Raw genomic sequence first — 21,524 nt, 5'->3', positions numbered from 1 at the left:
AGGCTAACCGGCCATGACCTTTTTGTCCTGTGCGGATGCACACGCATTTCCCGAACTCTTACGGGACTCTGTCAGATTGTCTGCCACGAGTAATCAGTGTAGTGTACAGGGGCACTACGAATGTAGTGTGTGGACATTAAGTTGGGAATTTGGGCCACTGCAGTCGCACTGTCCTCTGTGCCCACGGTGGCTCAGATGGATAAAGCGCCTGCCGTGTAAGCAGGAGATCCCGGGGTTCGAGTCCCGCTCGGGGCACACTTTTTCAACTGTGCCCGTTGATGTATAAGTCCGAAAGAACAGACACTATCTCCATGTATACGAGTGAGCACAGGGTTCTTCGATCCAAGGGAGAGCGTCACGAAAATGCTGAAAAACTTGAACTGGTAGATGTTTGAAGATAGACGCAAGCTACCCGTCGGCAACCTAATCACAAAGTTTCAGGAACCAGTATTAAGTGAGGAATCTAAGAATATACAGTAATTACAGCGCGCACCGAGGCATTTAAGGAGTTATTCTTCCCGTGCTCCATAACAGTAACATCTGGTAAAATGAAAAGTACCCTTTTTAATGCACTTCATAGTAGTTTTTAGAGTATGAATGTAGATACAGATGTTTCTGATGGCGACGATCGAGCAACGACACCCCAAACCCCACCGAACGAATGGCTTACACGAACGTTACAATCCTTCCATAAAATGTTTGCTAGGTTTAATGTGTTTCAACAGTACCTGAAGTACTGCGCGTTACAACTGACAAACATTAGAAACGAGCAAATAAAGTAGTCTATGAATCGTTATTTGTAACAGCTGTCACACCTTGCAGCTGGGATGCAAGAAAAGTGACATTCCCCGTATTCCTCTCACGGCGGTTTAAGTGACACAACAGCTGTGCGACTAGTCATGATCCCCAACTGAGTCCACGAATAGCTTGCCGAAGCTGCACGCCTCGAAGCAAACACGTCTCGCGCCGTAATACTTGGTTCCGGACAATGCCCCCATTGTCTACAGCTCTCTCTTGACGACGCGTGACGCTTCCTGTGTTAGGAACGCCCAGGTATTTGTATCACTACGTCACCTACCCAAGTGATGCTTCTTCAACATTTAACAACCGAAACCAATACCACTGTAATAGATCGCTACGGTCGCAGGTTCGAATCCTGCCTCGGGCATGGATGTGTGTGATGTCCTTAGATTAGTTAGGTTTAATTAGTTCTAAGTTCTAGGCGACTGATGACCTCAGATGTTAAGTCGCATTGTGCTCAGTGCCATTTGAATCATTTGTACCACTGTAATATAAGTTACGGTAAGCTGAGATTTATTTTACTCTTTTTCCCAGAGACAGTATGCGTAAAACAGAACACTTCATAATAGTAGATCAAAATAGATCCACAGCAATAAATGAAAAAAATTCATAAAATTCAACGACACCCGGTATCTGGGAAGCTTAAAATCTCTGAAGATACTGGTGTGCAAAACTTAAGAACGAAAGTAGCTCTCGCGTGTTGTGTCCGTGCTAAGTAACAGCTCGATGAAATCTGGATACTTGTTCATAGGATCTTTTATTCCTCCATTTCCAGTCGTGAATCCGTCCCTGCAGTTTGATTCGTGAATCCGTCCCTGCAGTTTGAGGGTTTAATTAATGTCCACCCTGTATAGAGAACAACGGTGGTCCTGGCACACTCCCCTGAGGCTCTCCTGACGAAACCCTTGTCCTTGTATCTGATGAATACTCGCCGTCGAGGACAACATACTGGGTTCTATACCTAAAAAGTCTTTGAGCCACTCACATATCTGTGGACCTATTCCATATGCTCGTACTTTCGTTAACAGCCTGCTCTGGGGCACCGTGTCAAATGCTTTCCGAAAATATAGAAATATGCAATCTGCTTGTTGTTCTTCATCTATAGTTCACAGTATATCATGGGCGAAAAGGGCAAGCTGAGTTTCGCACGAGCATTGTTTTCTAAAAACACGCTGATCCGTGTACTTCAATTTCTCGGTCTCAAAATATATTACATTCGAACTGAGAATGTGTTCAGGAGGACCCCTGCGTATAAGAACTGCTACAGTGTAGTACATAAGGTAACTGAAAGAAATAGGCAGTTAGTCGAACTGAAATGACACTATTATTCAAAGATGATAATTGTTCTCAAGTCACCACGATTTATGGTTGTTTCGTGGACCTTACAAAAGGCGGGACATGGTTCTTAGTAGGGTGTATGATCACCACGGACGGCAGTACATGTTCTGCAACGTGCACCCATACTGGCCACAAGGTAGGTAGGAGCTCTTACGGTAGCGGGTTTCAATCCTCCACGAGCAAGGTCGATAACTGTTAGATTGTCGTTGGTGCCTGTGGAGTGCTGGAATACGTCTGCCCATCGCATCACACAGATGCTCAATGGGATTTAAGGCGAGATAAGGGGCAGGCAGCCCAATCGCCGAGAATCCTTTCTTTCCAAGACCTCCTCCACCTGCGCAGTTGGATGCTGTCGCGCATTGCCATCCATAAGAGTGAAGTTAGGTCTCACGCACCCCTGAAAGGCAACCATGCGCAAGGAGCGCAGTGTAACAATAACGTTGATCGGTAGCTGTACTGTGTCACGCACGCCTATACAAAATAATGCCTCCCCGTATCATAATATCTGAACGACCAGGTTAGATAATGTTCCTGAGTGCCCATCACTCGCTATACGAAAGCGCGTTCATCAGCACCTCTTTTCTCTTTTGTTTATGGTGCAGTTGTGATGGGGTAGCCATAATGTTAGCAAATTCTTGAACTCGGTACTCTCACCGTTTGTTATTGTGACACTGTACTCCTTCCTCACGTGCGTCTTTTCGGGGATATATTCCTCGCTGAGTTAATTTTTATGGATGTCAATCCGCGACCGCATCGAACAGTGCCAGGTTGAGTAGCGCTTGGAACGAGAGGATATTCAGCGAACGGACTGGCCTGCCCATACCAAGACTTCAGTTTCACCGAGCACGTGTGGGATACGACCTACCACAAGAGCTCCTTACCAACCTTGAAGCCAGCATGGGAGCAGTTCCTGAGCATGAACTGCCGTCTGTGTTGATAACCCATCCTATTGGGAACCATGTCCCTCTTTGTAATGTCCAGCGCACCATCATAAACAACGGTAGCTTCAGTGTAATCATTGTCTCGAATAAAAGTGTCATTTCTGTTGGTCTCATTGAGTATTTCTTTCAGATATTTTCTATGCGTTGTCCAAGTTTCACCGAGCTAAGTTACTTGGCAGTGACATATCATGCGAAAGTTACTTTCAACCTTGAGTTCCGCAAACTAGTGTAGAATATACCCAGGAAACATTTACAAAACAAAACAATATAGAAAATGAGTTCGTATTTTATAGATTCGGGCAAAAAAGTACAAAACGGACACTGTGCAGAGTGTAGGTTTTATTTTGGCATGTGGTTCGGCATGTTATTAGTCATAGAGAGAAAAAAACTATAAATTGGCTCTCCGGACAGCAAATATAGACTTCCTACGAAGAGTCTGCTGAATATCTATCACAGAACGAGTACTGTATGATGAATTAAGACAAAAGACAAGGCGCTATTAAGGAAAAATCATAAAAATCGGATGGATATACTGTATGCTGAATATGGCGAAAGAAAGATAATAGGAAATACTTCTCCAAGAGCAGAACATGGAGTCATCCATATTACCAGTGACTTTATGGCTACTGGAGGAACCAAAGAAGTCGCGAGGAAAAGCAGAATGTAGCGAAGGCCATGGAAACTCCGCCCAATAACAACAGAATAAATAGAACACGCGGGATTTTCACGGGCTATGCAAACGATTGTAAATCTCCCCCTATCAACATTAACCTTCGCGTAGGTAAAAATTCATTGGTAGACGAGCTCACGCTGCCACGGAGCTGTCCACGTAACCTGCATCCGATCCCAGCCTTTCGTTATTGTGATTAATCGAGCATCCCAATATTTATTAAATGTTCAAATGTGTGTGAAATCTTATGGGACTTAACTGCTAGGGTCATCTGTACCTAAGCTTACACACTGAATTATCCTAAGACAAACACACACACCCATGGCCGAGGGAGGACTCGAACCTCCGCCGGGACCAGCCCCACAGTCCATGACTGCAGCGCCTAAGACCGCTCGGCTAATCCCGCGCGGCCCAATATTTAGTAACATTATAAAATGGGACGCCAAGCCACATTTTGGGAACACACAGTAGAAATTTTCAATGAATTACATCTGGTTTCTGTTGATCAAACTTTAACGAAATAACTTCAGTTCTTTGTGCCTTCTGTGATTTATTATCCTTGCTTAAATTTCAGTATCTCAAAAAATACTTCCAAACTATAACGCACTTGATAACTGCTGCATCAGGTAATTTACTAATCTACTGTCCACAGGATCACTGCACAGTCAGCAAAAAACAGAAAGAACAACTTATGTAGTCAAGTAGTTGGAACTTCTAACAGCTGCATTTCTTTGTTATTAATTATTGAGCAACCGATTTCGGTCTATACTGGACCAGTTTCAGGCCGTACTGTATAAAACATGGCCAGCAGTGCATCACAAAACCTATTCCTCCAATATCACTGCTTTATGGTAACAGAATTCACATGGACATGTCACGTGTAATTACAATGATTGTACAGTACACACATGACTTTATCAGAATGTTGCGTCACCGAAACTGATAAAATTATGCAGTGATCTTTAATTGTAGAATTTCCTCCATAGGAAATCATTTTCTTTGATGCAACGTCGCCACAACGTCATGAATGCGCAGTACTTCAATCGTAAACGCATGTGACTTTTCCCATGTGATTTTTGGCACGTTTTGTATACCACGAAGTGGTCAGATTGTAAGGACATGTATTGTATGATTTTAAGCTGATTATGTTTTATATAGCGTGAAGATGGTGCAATACAGACAAATCGGTTTCAGGTTAACAAATAAAAAGCAACTGCAGCTGTTGTACATCCTAGAAATTCTTCAGTCTTACAGCTCAGAACGACCGCTAACATGTGTAATCCGCTGGAGATCGACTCTCACTCGATCAGTGACTGACATACTATGTCAGTCGTGCACCATACACCATCCGACAAAGAGAATTAGTAGGTAGTGCTGGTATTTTTTTTATGAAACTCGTGGTAGGATTAAGGATTCTAATGCAAACAACAAAATACTTGTTTTTAAAACAGAACTACTGTTTGAAAATTCAGTATTTACGGTGATTGTTCTAAGTTTCTTTAAAAATATCACATTTGTTCCCTTTTAAAGTACACTTTAGATGGAGCTAGTTTTCTAAGAAATTAAATTCTAAAACATTTACTTCGTGTCAGAATGCAAGAGAACAGAGGCTGCTCCACTTCGCAGGTATTTCAATACGAAGAAGTATAAGCAATGCAAAGAAGAAAATACAGATTACTTGGTTAAAACAAAAATTTTATTTTAAACATAAACCAATAAATTTCGTCAATAAAAAGCAAATAAGATCACAGGCGAGGTGTGTAAATTCAGCGACGAGTCTTCAAGGAATTTCACGAAACAAAGCTATAGGGCTAAAAACACTTGTTCCGTCACTGGAAAGAACGGTAGGTAACATTGTAGAGTAAATGATAAAACAACAGAAAAATAAGTTTTGAATGTCAGGACTCGTCGACATCACGGTGGCTGCAGCAGAAATATTAACGTAGCTACAGAATTTCGCAGAAGAGAACGGATGGGCCATGGCTTTGCTGAGGAAACAATCTCAGCACTTATCTGAAGTCAGGGAAAATCGTAAATGCGAATGATGCAGTTGGTATTTTAACTCGTTCTTCCCTCAGTGTGCGGAAGAGGGAATGACAGTGGAAACCTGTCGAGCGACTGTATACAGGTGGATTCGACAAAAAACGGCACTTATGCGCCGAGGAAAGCAGAAGCCGGGAAGGGGGCGTAGCTCGTGGTGGGGGGGCGACGGGGAAGAAGGGCGTGCGAAGCCGAAGCACGGTCAAGGTCAACGTGCGTGCGACGCCTCTCCTGGCTGAACAGCTGTTCTTTATAAACAGCACAAAGGCGCTGCGCGGGTAGGTGCGGAAAAACACGGCCGACGGCCAAGAAGCGGGAACACGCACTGCCGTGACGTCCCCGGGTCCGTGACTAACCAGGTGACGCGCTGTCGGATTTCACAGCCGCTCCTGGGCATTGTGCAAAGCCCTCTATCTTAGCCTCTGGGCAGCACACTTGCATTCTCTGTTGATACTTTTGGGCCACACTTTAATTTATTTCTTAAATCGTTCTTTCCATGTAGCATATTCCTTGAAGAAATAGAGCAATTACGAAGTATATCCAAAAAAGTATATGATGAGGCAACAGCATGCAGTAGTCTGGTCACTTATAAAATTAATGAACGGCCTCACTTGCGAGTAATGATGATCTTAACTGAGAACTGAATCACAGCATCTGTAATAAAGGGTGGCGCACAAAAACGGGCCCCGAGTGCAGACTGCTCGCAAGTTAAACACGCAGATTCGCCCGACGAGAGCAGATACTACAAAAACAAACGTGTACTAATTGAATAGTAATACAATACTGATAATGCAAAACGCAATCGCAACAGTTTCGTAATCCGAACAGCTTCGAAACAATAAATGACAACCGGCGGGCGACAATGAGCAGTCTATTCATCGGGGCCTGCTTTTCGTGCGCCACGTCGTACTAAACCATTCGGAATTGTGCAGTGTTGAAGTCCCTTGTTAGGTTTTACACTGTTTCGTCTCGCCGCTACAACTACAAGACTGTTCCCCTTTTTTATATAAAAAAAAGAAGTCCATGGTAGCTTCTTTGATACATTGCCGTCCAATGCAAGGGTAATCTCGACTGAATGTTAAGCATCCATTTCCCTATTATGATACTGAGTGCTCGTAAAAACCAGTGCTTCCCTTTCACAGGCCTAGCGTGATGCACATCACGGCTATGCACGTCCAATGCAGTTTCTTGGTCCGAAATTATTTTGCAGAGTGAGCACATGACAGCAGCAGCCCTAGCGGCCACGCCTCTCTTATCGCAGCGTCGAGATACTCCAGCTGGGCTATGTGGCACTTCAAAATTAACCATCCCGGCATCTCCGATAACAGATTCGCTGGCGGCGGCTGTATACAGCACAAAGAATGGAACACTAATTAAACACGTCCCAAAAGAAGTTAAATAAACAGTGTAATTTGAGTGAGATTCATCGTATGAGAAAGCAGCACGGGATTTCGAGGCTAAAGCGTACGTATATTCAGATTATATGTGTACGGAGAAAAAAATGCATTGTCACTGTAGGGGCAAGTAGCGACAACCTAGAGACGAAGACAGCGCGCTGGAGTGCCTTAATCCACGACGAAACTTTACACGGGCGTTTACTTTGCTGATGAGTAAGAAAATGGTGTGTTGTTTGCGAGGTAAAGATCAGCGCTTGCGGAAAATGCTGGCGCTAATAGCAAGCCCGAGGAAGACAGTGTGGGTGAAAAATATGGTGCTGGGAAGATAACGCGCGAGAAAACAAGTAACAAAGAGCGAGTTGTGCATTGCTGAACGCTGTAAACACGGGCGCACCATTGCGGCAAGTGCCGTCCCTGATTTAACGCCCCGGAACGGAAGCCCTCTGTGGTACTCACTCGTTGGGCGCCGCCTGTCGAGGGCAGTCGCCGTTGACGGCAGCCGACGCGTCACTGGGATCCTTGAGCCACATGAAGAGCAACGAACGCCTGATAGGTGCACTCTGCTCGGCAGCCGCGCGAGCACTGGCGCTGACAGCGGGCAGCCTGCTAGCCGCCGCTCATTCAGCCCACCGCGCATGGCCCGGGAAGCGGAGCGCCGGAGGGGGAGGGGGGGGGGGGGGGCGAGGGGTGGCGCGACTTCCCCTCACCGCAAATTGTACACACTACCCGCACTCGTCTCCAGAGGCACTGTCTTATCAGATAAGTTGTTATCATCATCATCATCATCATCATCAGTGTTCTGCCAAAATGCAGGTTTTCACATGGTAGTTCTCCAAGCTGTCCGGTCTTCTGCCATCCTCTTCAGGTCTGCATAATTTCCTCTTCCCTTTATGTCGTCCATCATCTTGTATCTCCTTCTTTCTTTCAGTCTTCTTCCACAATCCAATCCTTCCAAAGCATCTGCTAGCAAGCACTCCATTCTCAATGAATGTCCCAACCAGTTCTTTTTCCTTTCTCTTACAACCTTCAGCAGACATCTTCTCTCACCAGCCCTTTCCAATACTCTTTCATTACTCACTCTTTCCATTCAGCTTATTCTCCTCCACATCCACATCTCAAATGGTTCTAACCTTTTTTCATCCTCTCGTCTCAGTGTCCATGTTTCTGCCCCATACAGTAATTCTGTCAGAGGCAGCAAAGGACTTGGAAGAGCAGTTGAACGGAATGGACAGTGTCTTGAAAGGAGGGTATAAGATGAACATCAACAAAAGTAAAACGAGGAAAATGGAATGTAATCGAATTAAGTCGGGTGATGCTGCGGGAATTAGATTAGGAAACGAGACACTTAAAGAAGCAAAGGAGTTTTGCTATTTGGGGAGCAAAATAACTGATGATGGTCGAAGTAGAGAGGATATAAAATGTAGACTGACAATGGCAAGGAAGCGTTTCTGAAAAAGAGAAATTTCTTAACATTCAGTATTGATTTAAGTGTCAGGAAGTCGTTTCTGAAAGTACTTGTATGGAGTGTGGCCATGTATGGAAGTGAAACATGGACGATAAATAGTTTAGACAAGAGGAGAATAGAAGCTTTCGTCATGTGGTGCTACAGATGTATGCTGAAGATTAGATGCGTAGATCACATAACTAATGAGGGGGTATTGAATAGAATTGGGGAGAAGAGGAGTTTGTGGCACAACTTGACTAGAAGAAAGGATCGGATGACAGGACATGTTCTGAAGCATCAAGGCATCACCAATTTAGTACTGGAGGGCAGCGTGGAGGGTAAAAATCGAAGAGGGAGACCAAGAGATGAATACACTAAGCAGATACAGAAGGATGTAGGTTGCAATAGGTACTGGGAGATGAAGAGGCTTGCACAGGATAGAGTAGCATGGAGAGCTGCATCAAACCAGTCTCAGGACTGAAGACCACAACAACAACAACAACATAGTGCCACACTCGAGACAAAACATTTGCCAACCCTTTTCCTTAGTTCTTTATCTAATTTGCCACATAAGTCTCCTCTTTCTTTTGAATGCCTCCTTCGCTGTGGCAATTCGAGTTTTCACCTCCTGGTGACATCTTCAAGTCTTCAGTCACTGTGCTTCCAAGATATTTAAATGCACTTACTTGGCTAATGGTGGATTGTCCTATTTTAATATCGGACAGTGCGTGTCTTGTACTGATGACCATACTTTTTGTTTTTGCTGTGTTTATTTGCATCCCATATTCCACAGAAGCTTCATTCACATCTTTAAGCATGTTATTCGCTGTCCGCTCACTTTCTACCACTAACGTCATCAGCAAATCTTATACATTCTATTCTCTTTCCACCAATACATATTCCTCTTTTCCCATCTAAGCTTTTCGCAATAACCTCTTCAAGGTATACGTTAAACAACAGTGGGGAAAAGCAACAACCTTGTCTAACACCTCGTCCAATGCTGCTCCCTTCTGACATTTCATTTCCAATCCTTATCCTTACTTTCTGGTGTAAATATAGATTCTGTATCAGTCGTCTCTCTTTCCAATCTATTCCTTTCCTCTTCAAAATATCCATCAACTTGTTCCACTGAACTCAAAGGCCTTTTCTAAATCTGCAAAAACAGCAAAGATTTCTCTACCTTTTTCGATATATCTTTCATCTATAGTTCTTAACAGGCCAATATCATCTCTTGTTCCTTTTCCTCTTCTAATCCCGAACTGCTCCTCTGCAATCCCTCTATCCAGCTTGCCATATAGCTTTCTATTCAACACTCTCAGCAAGACTTTAGCTGTATGAGAAATTATGGTATGGTCCGGTGCTCTTCACACTTTTAGTCTTTCTCTTTTTCTCTATTGGTACCATAACTGTTGCAAGGAAGTCCTCTGGCCATTCCCCTTTGTCATATATCTCGTGTTGTTATAAGACGCCCTAAATGCAACTACAGGCAGCAAATGCAATAAAATGCTGATCACTAAAACCAAAGTATTACGTCCGTGCATAAGGTCACACTGTTTTTGTTTTGTATGTTGGTATTCCGACTTCTATGGGTTTATTTATCGATTGTCGCTTTTTTATTTGTAACTTACTGTTATAATTGAGTTTATGCATTGTAATTATGTCATTTGGAGATAGTGAGTGGCGCTGTGGACGCCAGAAAATGGAGTGCCAATTGGAGAAATCGGAACATTTCTCACACATTCTTCCGTTCAAGTTCAACAGAGGGATGACAGCAACGGAGACAGCCAGAAACATTTGCGTCTTGTATGAGGATAATGCTATTGGACGGAGCACGGCAAGAAAATGTTTTCTCGCCTAAAAGGAGGATATTTTTGACGTTAGCGGCTCTCCATATTCAGGAAGGTCATCGGGGTTTGATGAAGTTCGTTTAAACCAGAGGTGTCCAACATGCGACCCGTAAGTCGCATGCGGCCCTAAGCAGTTAACAATGTCGCTCAAGTAGAATCTATCACAGGTCGGTTAAAAAAAAAAAAGTTACGATAAATTGAATATTTTCAATTTGAAACTCCTGTGACACGAAGCTATTCTATCACTAGTCTATTCCTTTTTTCTCGGAGATTTTTGTTAGTCATTAGGTTTGCTACGTGCGACTTGTCTTCTCCCAATACAGTCCTGCAAACCGAATAGGTTGGACACCCCTGGTTTAAACGCATTAATCCGCAATGGTCCACTCAGTGTGTACTCGAGAACTGGCAAACGTCATGAACTTTGATCAGTTCACCATAGTGCGTTATTTACATACAATGGGGAAGTTTCAAAAATCGGGTGAAAAGCTACCGCGTGCTCTAAGCCAAAATCATGAAAATAAGCGGGCGGCCATATGTGCGCCTCAGCTTGCTCGTCATCAATTGGCTCATGAACAACACTGATCATTCCTATCCTCTATCGTACTGCTGACGAGGAATGGTGTACTTATGTTAAGATAAGGGCAAGAAAGCAATGCTTGACTCCAAACAAAGCAGCAACTCCCTGTACAAACTCGTGCGCGCATCCTCAAACGATAGTGTTATGCGTCTGGTAGAACAGCTACGATATTTTGTCCTACGAATTGCGTCTCCGAGGTATACTCATCACTGCTGACATTTATTATCGACAACTGAGACATCTTCCAGACGCAGTCCAAGAACAACGACCGGGGAAAACTGTGTGAATTGATGCTACTCTACGATGACGCCCGCCCGCATTCTGTTACTCTGACAAATGACACTCCACAGGAGATGGGTTCGGAAGTCATTTCCGCACTCACCGTATTCACCTGATCTTGCTTCTTCTCTCTATCGAACAACCTTCAAGGACGTTCCTTTGCAGATGAACATGAGCTTCAAGCGCGACTCGACGAGTTCTCTGCCTCAAAACCACGTTGATTTGTACAGTCGCGGAATCGCCCAGTTGGCAGACTACTGTAAATAGTGAAGTTTCTGTCATATGAATCTGTTGTATTTGTTAAACGTATGGAAAAAAAGGCTACGAACTTATGCACCAACAGTAACAATGCAGACTGTGGGATTACTAGAAGGGCGTGAGCACGCGTGCGTGCATCTGTGTGTGTGTGGGGGGGGGGGGGGGGGGGGGAAGGGGGGGTGTTAAAAAACGTAACAAGAGCTATTCAGAAAGTAAATTGTGTTATTTATCAAATGTTCTTCCTAATGGCAGCCTTAACAGTGTGGTTTGTGGATTTTCTTCTTCACTTTTGCTATTTCAAAAATGGCTCTGAGCACTATGGGACTTAACTGCTGTGGTCATCAGTCCCCTCCAACTTAGAACTACTTAAACCTAACTAACCTAAGGACATCACACACATCCATGCCCGAGGCAGGATTCGAACCTGCGACCGTAGCAGTCGCGCTGTTCCGGACTGAGCGCCTAGTACCGCTATACTACCGCGGCCGGCTTTTGCTATTTTCTGCCATCAAAAGATACTGTCTTCTTCTTCCCAAGTCATCCCGCAAATCTTCCTCTTTTTCCACCGCCAGCAGCTTCTATCAATCAGTGACACACGACATACAATGACAATAGCACAAGTGCTTCCTTCTCACGCCGCGCGGTCTAGGCGCCTTGTAACGGTCCGTGCGGCTCCCCCCCCTCGGAGGTTAGACTCCTCCCTCGGGCGTGTGTGTGTGTGTGTGTGTGTGTGTGTGTGTGTTTTGTCCTTAGCGTAATTTAGTTTAAGTTAGATTAAGCAGTTTGTAGGCTTAGGGACCGATGACCTCAGCAGTTTGGTCTCACTAGACTTTACCATAAATTAACAATTTCCTTCTCAAACGTACGACCGGTAGTCATTATTTTCAATTGTCAACTCAAAAACAAAACAAAATTTACGTATTTATTTTTTGCTTTATTTTTCAGGTACAGGCCACTTCAGATTTTTTAGCTGTTTCGATTGGCGTCACACAACTACTACATTTACGTTGTTGCGCAAAACGAATTACCGCACAATCAAAAAATTAAATACATAACTTTAGTTTTTCGGGGTGATAATTAAAACTTTAAGACTACCTACCACAATTTTCTCTTGCAAATCGCAGCGAGCAACGATCTTTCTTCTCGGTCTGTGCAGACATTATTTTCATTTGAGATCTTATCCGCTTAATTTACTTGTTCCTTTTTTCCTCCTGTATCACTTTCTCAATATTTCCTGTCTATTTCTAAGGGTCTAAGTCAGCTATTGCACCATTTACTATTTCAGACCAAGATACTTCTATTGATCAACGTGTTAAATTACAGTTGTGTAGATGCGTTATGTTTTTTTATTTACGTAATGTTAGAGGGACTGGCGCTAGAAACGCGCTCCGCAGTTTTGGGAACATTCAGTATTCCCCAAATACTCTTACGCTGTTAGATACTTGTTCCACAGTGAATATCAGTAAAGTGTCGCCTAAGGTTAGTACCACACTACGAAATCAAAGTCTGCGTTCGATGCCAAGTTGGTTCCAGGTTTTTTCTGCCTCTTACGGCTTTTTCTCCTCTGGCAATAACATATTAACGTGAAGAGCGCCAAGTCACTGCATTGTATTGAGTCCATGTTGAAATGTAGGTCCCCCTGTAACTGCCTCTGTATATATCAACATGTACCCCTATTCTAAATTAAAAAGTGAAATATGTAACTATTGTTGGTGTATAGCCAACTTTATTGTTGGTGTATAGCCAAACGGCTCGAGCAGATAATCCAAGAATTTTGCGCTCTCTTAGATCTTTTGTGAAGTAGGAACAGTGTTCATTTTTGGATATGTATCTTGGATTTGGATATCGAAGCATTCTTTTCCATACATGTAATAGAAAACAATTGTTAAGTCCCATCTTGGTAAGCAGAATTTATTTCGTTATACAGCGCTTACAAAGGTCTACTTTCTTGTTTTATGAATATAAAAGCGTACCGGTAATTTACCCAAAATCTGAAAAATCTCTTTTTTGCTACTAGTCGCCATTACTTTTCTGATTCCATCTTTTAATAACTGATAAGTAACGTTACCACGTCCACTAGCTCGTCATTGTCGCATATTATGAGAGGGGAATGGGAGTGAAGGATAAACACAGCAACCTAACTTTTCAATGGATTAAATTGTGACTGATAAAGCAATTGGACAGAGCATACCACTGACGAACTGACAGCTACAGAATCAAATTTCACAACTTGTTTACATGTCCAGAATTGGCTTCAAAATTGCTACGCAGCAGCTGCCTGTAGTAGAAAACGAATAGTAGATATGGAACTTGGCAGCTGTGTCGAAGGCGTATTGTGTCCACCGCAAGATTAGCTGTGTCACGTGACACTCCACTGAGTGTCAGTTTGGATATATTGGAGCTGTTCTGTGTGGATTTCCTCATAAACGGATTGTCACGCCCCTGTCTCCTCCTCGTAAGAGCTGATCACTGCGCTGAAAGTATTAAATCTTTCTTTCGAATTCCGTGTTTAGCCCAGAAACCAAAGAAAAAAGAACCTATTGTCTTACGGAAAGAATTGCTAACTGCATAATTGTTCCTCCACGCGACAGTGGTGGCGAATAAGACAGATCATGTGATCACAACACATCTAACAACTGATACGCACCAGAAGAAGAAGATGATGCTGAAGATGTTGATGGTGAAAGAAGAAACACGATGAAGGTGGCGCTTGTCAGCCTATTTCTAGATTCAGCAGCAAAATACATCTAATGTCTACTCTGTTATCCATATAATTCTTAGGACGCATCAAAATTACTGAAGAAAAGTTTTACATCGATATATGAAAGAATTAAGAATTACTCAGCCTAGACGACCGCGATTTGAGCCAGTTAAGAAAAAAATGTTTTTTTAGTATGCGTGAATATTGCAAATAGTTACTGCACCTTTAATAAAAGAAAATACACTAGGTATGGAAAAAAGAAGAGTGGTTGCAGTGAAAGAGAAACTGAAGAAGCTCCTGGAAAAGCAACTTTTATGTCTCCCGGCTTCGAAGACATGCTGGCAGGACTCCGTTTGACTCTAAGCAGACCGACAGCCAGCAGGCAGTAAACATCCACAATATCATCATTCCGATTTTTAACGTGTTTACTAAATACTTGATTAGATGAACATCAGCAACTGAGGAACGTATTTATAGAATAAAAATCCGCTTCGCTGCTAACAATTTTCTTAATTTATTCCACGACCGCTTTCAAAGCTTAAAGCACCAAATAATGAGGAGAACGTAAATATTTGGCGGTCGGGCCAGTCAATTATGGCGAATCACACGCACGTCAAATAAACGCGTGGGAGCTCAGGACCAGCAACCAAAGCGCCCGCCTTGACGCCAGTCGTGGAATAAATTAAGTAAATTATTGGCAAATAAAGCGGATTTTTATTCTATAAATATTTAACGTGTGTGTCAGCACTGACAACTGTGCAAATGAAGCCCAATACTGTTGCACAAGTTCACGCGGGATGCGCCATTAAACGGAAACAATATTCCGCACACTTGTTTCTACAGTTAGAATTATTTTTCGATGGATGTTCTTTTCAAGAGAAAAAATGAGATTCACCGGTTGATGACCTGCACACTCTTCTCTCGTCCACTACTTCAACATAAGGCTGGTACTACGGGCGGTCGTTATTGGACGCTTTCATACATAATTACATACATACATTCTATGAAATGAACAGATCTACTTTAGCCAAGTTTCACTGAGTAAGCTACAACGGAATGCCACAAGCATGCCGAACAAACTGCCTTAGTGCTATTGAAGTTCAGCGATAAGATTATTTCGTTAAATGCACCTGCCGTATCGCGATATCACGACATCAAATTTTCCGTATAGAGTGATGTTCACACTCCTTGTTCAGTCCAAGAATCATCGATGAGCTGTAAGTCAAACATGCTTCTCCACGAAGTGCGGTTGCATAATGTTCATAAAAAATAACTCCACTGTAGATTAACGAGCAAGGCCCAACTATGATGGTTATGTGAACAACTTTCTTGAGCGTAGAAATCTCTGTTACAAGGAAAATCACCGTTTAACGTCCTATTAAAAAGAACCATAAAATGCTTTTTTATTCTAGTCTATGATCACAAATGAATTCTTTAGACGATGACCGGTTTCAGTCTGTAATAACCATCCTCAGATCTTTTTTACACCATCTTATTTACACCATGTAAAAAAGATCTGAGGATGGTCATTACAGACTGAAACCGGTCATCGTGTAAAGAATCCATTTGTGATCATAGACTTGAATAAAAAAGCATTTTACAGTATTGGATCACTGTTTGTACACGCGATTATGTCGCAGTTCGTGAAAAAAGAACCATTTCGGCATTTTTGCCTCGAGCGGAGTATGAAAACGAAGGAAAACCTAAATCTACATAGTTGAACAGGGATCTGAAACGGCATTCTTCCGAATGCAAAATCAGTGTCTTAACTGCCGCGCCATGTAGCTCGGTGGACAAATCAGAGTCGGTTCAGAAGAATGAAACGGACAATGACAGCTTATGCAACATATTCACAGAGTGCGTTTCCAAATTTTAAAGCTCCTGTCAGATACTTAACGCTGATGGCACAAGCATTAAAGTTTCTCTGTTATTCTTGACAACAAGCACTATATTTTCGATATGCAAATAGGTAATATGATCATACCGTCTGTAATGATCCTGTTGCCGGCCAGAGTGGCCGAGCGGTTCTAGGCGCTACAGTCTGGAACCGCGCAACCGCTACGGTCGCAAGTTCGAATCCTGCCTCGGGCATCGATGCGTGTGACGCCCTTAGGTTAGTTAGGTTTAAGTAGTTCTAAGTTCTAGGGGACTGATGACCTCAGCAGTTAAGTCCCATAGTGCTCAGAGCCATTTGAACCATTTGAATGACCGTGTAGTCGACGGGACATTACATACATCTTCCTTTCTTCCACGAAAAACCTGCTCAGCACTCCTGTCGTACACTACACCTGTTTAGTACTAAGTTCATGTGGTCTAGCATCAGAATGTATTCTGTTTAGTGGAGGCAGACTGACTAGTTCAACTGAAGAGCTGCACCACACTGTTGTTGTCAACGACTATCATTCACTGCTTCACAGGTGTTGCTGTAGCACTCCGCTAACAGCACCGAAAAAAGAGTGCGGGAACTCGAGCAAAGCTGCTGGCACAGCTCAGAGCGGACAGGAAATTCAGTGGTACCTCGCCGTGTAAAGCACCGACCGAATATACCACTTTCTCGCAGCTTACCTCATGCAAACTGCAAAACGCCGCTTGAGGTTACGTCATTTGTACCTGAGCAGTCACACCCTGGAATTGTCCCCCTTCTAGGAGCTATCTTACTTATATACTAAATACTAGTTATCTTCATCTACATTTCAATAATATTCCCAAAGAGAAAAGCCGTGAACACGACGATGTTTATGTCGCCCATGATTTTTCAGAAGCAGCCTCTGACTACATTTGTCCACCCAGATAAATTATTCATTCTCTCTCGCATTAACAACCTTGTTTAAACATTCATGTATGTAAGGTAAAGGTTTTCAAAAGCCAGTAGAGACTCAGTGTCATAGTAACAATGAATCGTCTAAAGAGCATAAAAATATATGGCATAGGTTGTACACTAAGACCGCTTGGTTTACTTTACCAGAATAGTTTCGTGCGTTCATCGGAAGTATCAACAATACAAAACACATCCTTCTTATAAGAAGTTATTTGTAGTACACACGTGGCGTTTTACGGCTATGTGACTTTCACACTACTGTAATGTAAATTGCCTTGTAAGTACTGCTTTTTAGCGTACGTCAAAGACAATTTTTATGTAATAATCGTATAATAATACGATTATATGACTTATACAGTTTATGCATATATATGAAGTCAGCGTAAGTCAAATTTACGAAACTACGCAGTTCTAAGTCAAAATGGTTCAAATGGCTCTGAGCACTATGGGACTCAACTGCTGTGGTCATCAGTCGCCTAGAACTTAGAACTACTTAAACCTAACTAACCTAAGGACATCACACACATACATGCCCGAGGGAGGGTTCGAACCTGCGACCATAGCAGCCACACGGTTCCGGACTGCGCGCCTAGAACCGCGAGACCACCGCGGCCGGCGTTCTAAGTCACAATTTCTGTATATGCAAATATCATTTGGTTTGTACCAAACTAGATATGATGTTACTTCGAATTTGTATCATCTTTGTTAATAAAAAAAGAATCGTGTTGTATATTAAAGAATGATAGTGAAATTTTAGACGACGTTTTTGTCTTTTAGATCGGTCTGTTCATTTAAAATAAGGTCGGGATGTTACATTATAAATTTGGCAATATATTTTCATCTAATATGTGTGCTGTCTTTTCTGGCGACGTATAGGAATGATGGCATCGTGTCGTATCACTGGCAATTTGGTTTTGTTGTTTTAAGTATATGCTAAATGAAAACAGTTTCATGCTAAACAGATGTTCTTTAAATCATGGTTTGAAATTTCGTCCAGTTTGCCTGTGTACATTTTCTTACAGTTGCTGTTCTTTAACTTATAAACACCTGAACATGCAAAATTTGCAAGATTTTTCTATATTGAGACACATTTGTGATCGCCGTGTGTTGTGTGTTCTGAAGTCTACTCTTAAATTGGTTTTCTGATGTGTTACCCTGGTTTGATCTGCAATTTTTCTTCGTTTTGGTATAACAGTGAACTGCGTATTTTTGCTGTAATTTTTCCTTCTTAAGGTAATGCTGTATTCTATACAGTCTGTTCTTCACACTGCAAAGTATACTTCTCTGTTCTCAATAGATATCGAAAATAAAGAACTTAAAAAACTAACGTTAAACAAATTAAAATTGATGTTCGCGCCGGAAATTCTGAATACGTGTTCTAGCAGACACGTTCCGAGTGCAAACGGCGCTGAAACAATTCACTTAAGCTGCAAATGATGATGAATTTCTAACAACAACTTACACACCCAGCGATACGGTACATAAAAAGGTTAGCAATTTAACGCAATGAAAACGTAGACTATTAATACAGTGTCCGGTATTAACTGCGAACGAAGTGAAACATAGCTATTTCTTTCGAGGTAGACATGTTTTTATTTTAACTGTTGCACTGAAAGGTAATTTCATCCAACATAGTTTTATCCCCCTGCTGCTGGAAATAGCAGACGCCACGAAAAAAATAAGAAAAAATACAATGCCGGCAGCGTCGTAAATGCCATCTAATTCTAAGCACATCAACATAATCTACTTGTTGTCCGCACACTTCGTCGACGGGAGAGATACTGAAGCTTACAATGTTGTTTTTTACGGACAGAATGACTTCAGTATTCGTGTACGCAACAGGGAAGACAGTAGGACCGTTGTGTCGATCGCATTGTTCAGTTGGCCTTCAGAGAGAAACAGGTTTAACTTGTCCCTGCCACCTGCAGCCGCAGCATGCATGCTAACTTCGACATCCATTTCAGGAAACGTACTACGCAGTCAGAGGATGTTAAGATTTAATCCGACGTATGGCAAAGATCCTAGGGATCCAATTTGAGCATATTTCTGGGCTACTACCCTTTCTGCCTCGCTCCATTAAGGAAAAAATAAACATACGGCCGCATGCTGCTTCAGTACTAACTCTCTAGTATTCAAATAACTTCATTCCTGGTATCTTCACCATCACAAACAACCTTTTATGAGCTCGCACGACGAAGACACCAAGTAAGGAGCCTGTAGGTTGACACATGGGCAAGAATACGGTATGCATTTTACATTCAGAACAGATCGATGTACTTTTTACAGCTTTACTTTGACTTTGTCAGGCACAGTTTCTTCGTCAACATGAAGATTAAGAAGGCCTATAAAAAGGAAACGTATTTGGTGAATTACTCTTTCAGATTCTATTCTGATGGAAATGGACAGTGCTACAAGATGAGGGACCAGTCCGATACTCATCAGCCTGTGGAGGTGTCCATCACATACTAAACTTTATCTCCATTCGGTACTGATGTCTAGGGTTGGGTTGATTTGTTGGAAGAGACCAAACAGCGATGTCATCGGTCTCACAGGATTAGGGAAGGATGAGAAAGGAAGACGTCGTGCCATTTCAAAGGAACCATCCCGGCTTTTGCCTGAAGCAATGCAGGGAAATCACGGAAAACCTAAATCAGGATGGCCGGACGCGGAACTGAACCGTGTTCTTCCAGAATGCGAGTACAGTGTGCTAACCTCTGCGCCACCTTGCTCGGTTGATGTCGATCTTCAACGTCACGTGCACCCCAATGGGCACGAATACAAGTTTTGTTCCCGTGGTATTGGAGTAAACAGACTCTTAATGTCTTGAAAAGCATGCTGTATCAGGTCATGAAGCTTACTGGCTAGAGACTGCTCTACCCATCGCTTCCCAGGCGTGCTCCATGGATGACAAATCGGGAACGGATACATCAGTTAAGGATCCGCACACTTTCCGAGACGTTTGCGGTACAAATTGCACTGAACTTCCATTATCATACTGGAATATGACATTTAGTACCCTGGTAATAATCTATATGACATGATTTACCTTTCTTTTCATATACTGGCAATCATTAAGCCTCCCTTAAACAATTACCATATCAGTCCGTTTGTTATATCTTATAGCTCTTCACACCATGATTCGAGGAGATGGAGGGGTCCCTACAATGGTTGCTGCCTGTGACTTTCACCAAGTCGTCTATGGACGTAGCCACAAATATATGCGAGACTCATCGCTGAACACAACAGCATGCCAATCAGTGTCCCAGTAGGGCTCTCTCTGACTTTCGACCATCGAAGTCTCTGTACTCCATGGTACAGTGGCAATGCTTGGCAACACGATATCTCAACCAAGTTCCCAGTAATCTGTTCCTGAAGGAAGGAAAGAAGATAGGGTTTAACGTACCACCAAAAACGAGGTCATTAGAGTTCGTGGAGAGACACTGTCCGTAACCTATCCAGGATTTCAGCTGCTGACATCCACCTGTTCGGCGGAGTTAGTCGAACAGTCTTACGATCTTCTCATTGTGTAGTCTTTGTGGAATGATCCATAACTACTGTTTTGCCACACTGTCACCACTCGTGTGCAATAGTTGTACTACAACGATCTGTCGGTATGACGCAGCTATGTTCTTCAAGCCAACGGCTGGACCTTTCTCGAACTCGAAAGATGATGATAAGCTGCACGTACACGTTCTTTGTGTATGTTTTGTTGCCGTTTACACCAGAAAAGCTCCAGCAACGTTAGACACACCCAGTAGCCATAATGTACTCATCACACCATTCTTAGTCTGCAGATATGTTTTCTCCTTTTTTTTAAAAAAAATTCTGTACAGTAAATACTGGAATTAAGCTCGCATGAAGATGAAGTTTTAAACAAGATACCTCACAGACAGTGAAATATTGGAGAATCTGTTGGGTAGCGTTCGAGCAAGTGTCCATGGTGTGACACTTTTAATTTCCGCCAGTTTATTTACAAGCATTCCGGTATGTTTACTATAGAGGGCTCTAAACTGACTTTACACAGATTAATACATTTTTAATTTTCATTCCTGAAACTAAGAATGTTATTAGTCTGTTCATACACAAATTACGGCAAAGTGAGCTGTCAGTCAAAAATGCTGTAGAGTAGGTTAGTTTATGACATGAAGTGTAGATTGCGTATGCGATGCTCGCCCTTATGGTGCTAGTAAAGAAGCTCTTGTTTTCTACATCGTACTAGCAACTTCTGTCGTCATTTGCTGGTAGACTGGATTGCATCTTACGACGCTGGCGCTTTCACGGCTGTTTTGTGAACTGTTCTACCTCAATAAATTGCACTGTGGAAAATGCAGTGCTACAATTCGTCATACAACACAGTATCACACAGGCAGACACCCACTCCCCACCCCCACCCCCCCCCCCCACCCCCCCATC

General features: G+C 42.6%; 1 protein-coding gene across 4 annotated transcripts in view; it reads right to left on the bottom strand.

Moving 5' to 3' along the window:
• LOC126275603 (cytosolic purine 5'-nucleotidase) overlaps positions 1-21,524 on the bottom strand; it is a 413,580-nt gene that overhangs the window by 224,097 nt on the left and 167,959 nt on the right. Inside the window, exon 1 of one of the 4 annotated variants that reach the window (XM_049977214.1) lies at positions 7,644-7,841. The exons of the other annotated variants lie outside the window; for them this stretch is intronic. Coding sequence (XP_049833171.1) covers positions 7,644-7,717 — 74 coding nt within the window. The 5' untranslated portion in view covers positions 7,718-7,841. Of the gene's footprint in view, positions 1-7,643; positions 7,842-21,524 lie in introns of those variants that run through there. 4 annotated transcript variants of the gene reach the window in all.

This window comes from Schistocerca gregaria, chromosome 1, assembly GCF_023897955.1.
Source record: "Schistocerca gregaria isolate iqSchGreg1 chromosome 1, iqSchGreg1.2, whole genome shotgun sequence".
Lineage (NCBI taxonomy): Eukaryota > Metazoa > Arthropoda > Insecta > Orthoptera > Acrididae > Schistocerca > Schistocerca gregaria.
Note: the sequence above shows the minus strand (reverse complement) of the source record. Positions and strands in the feature narration are given on the sequence as shown.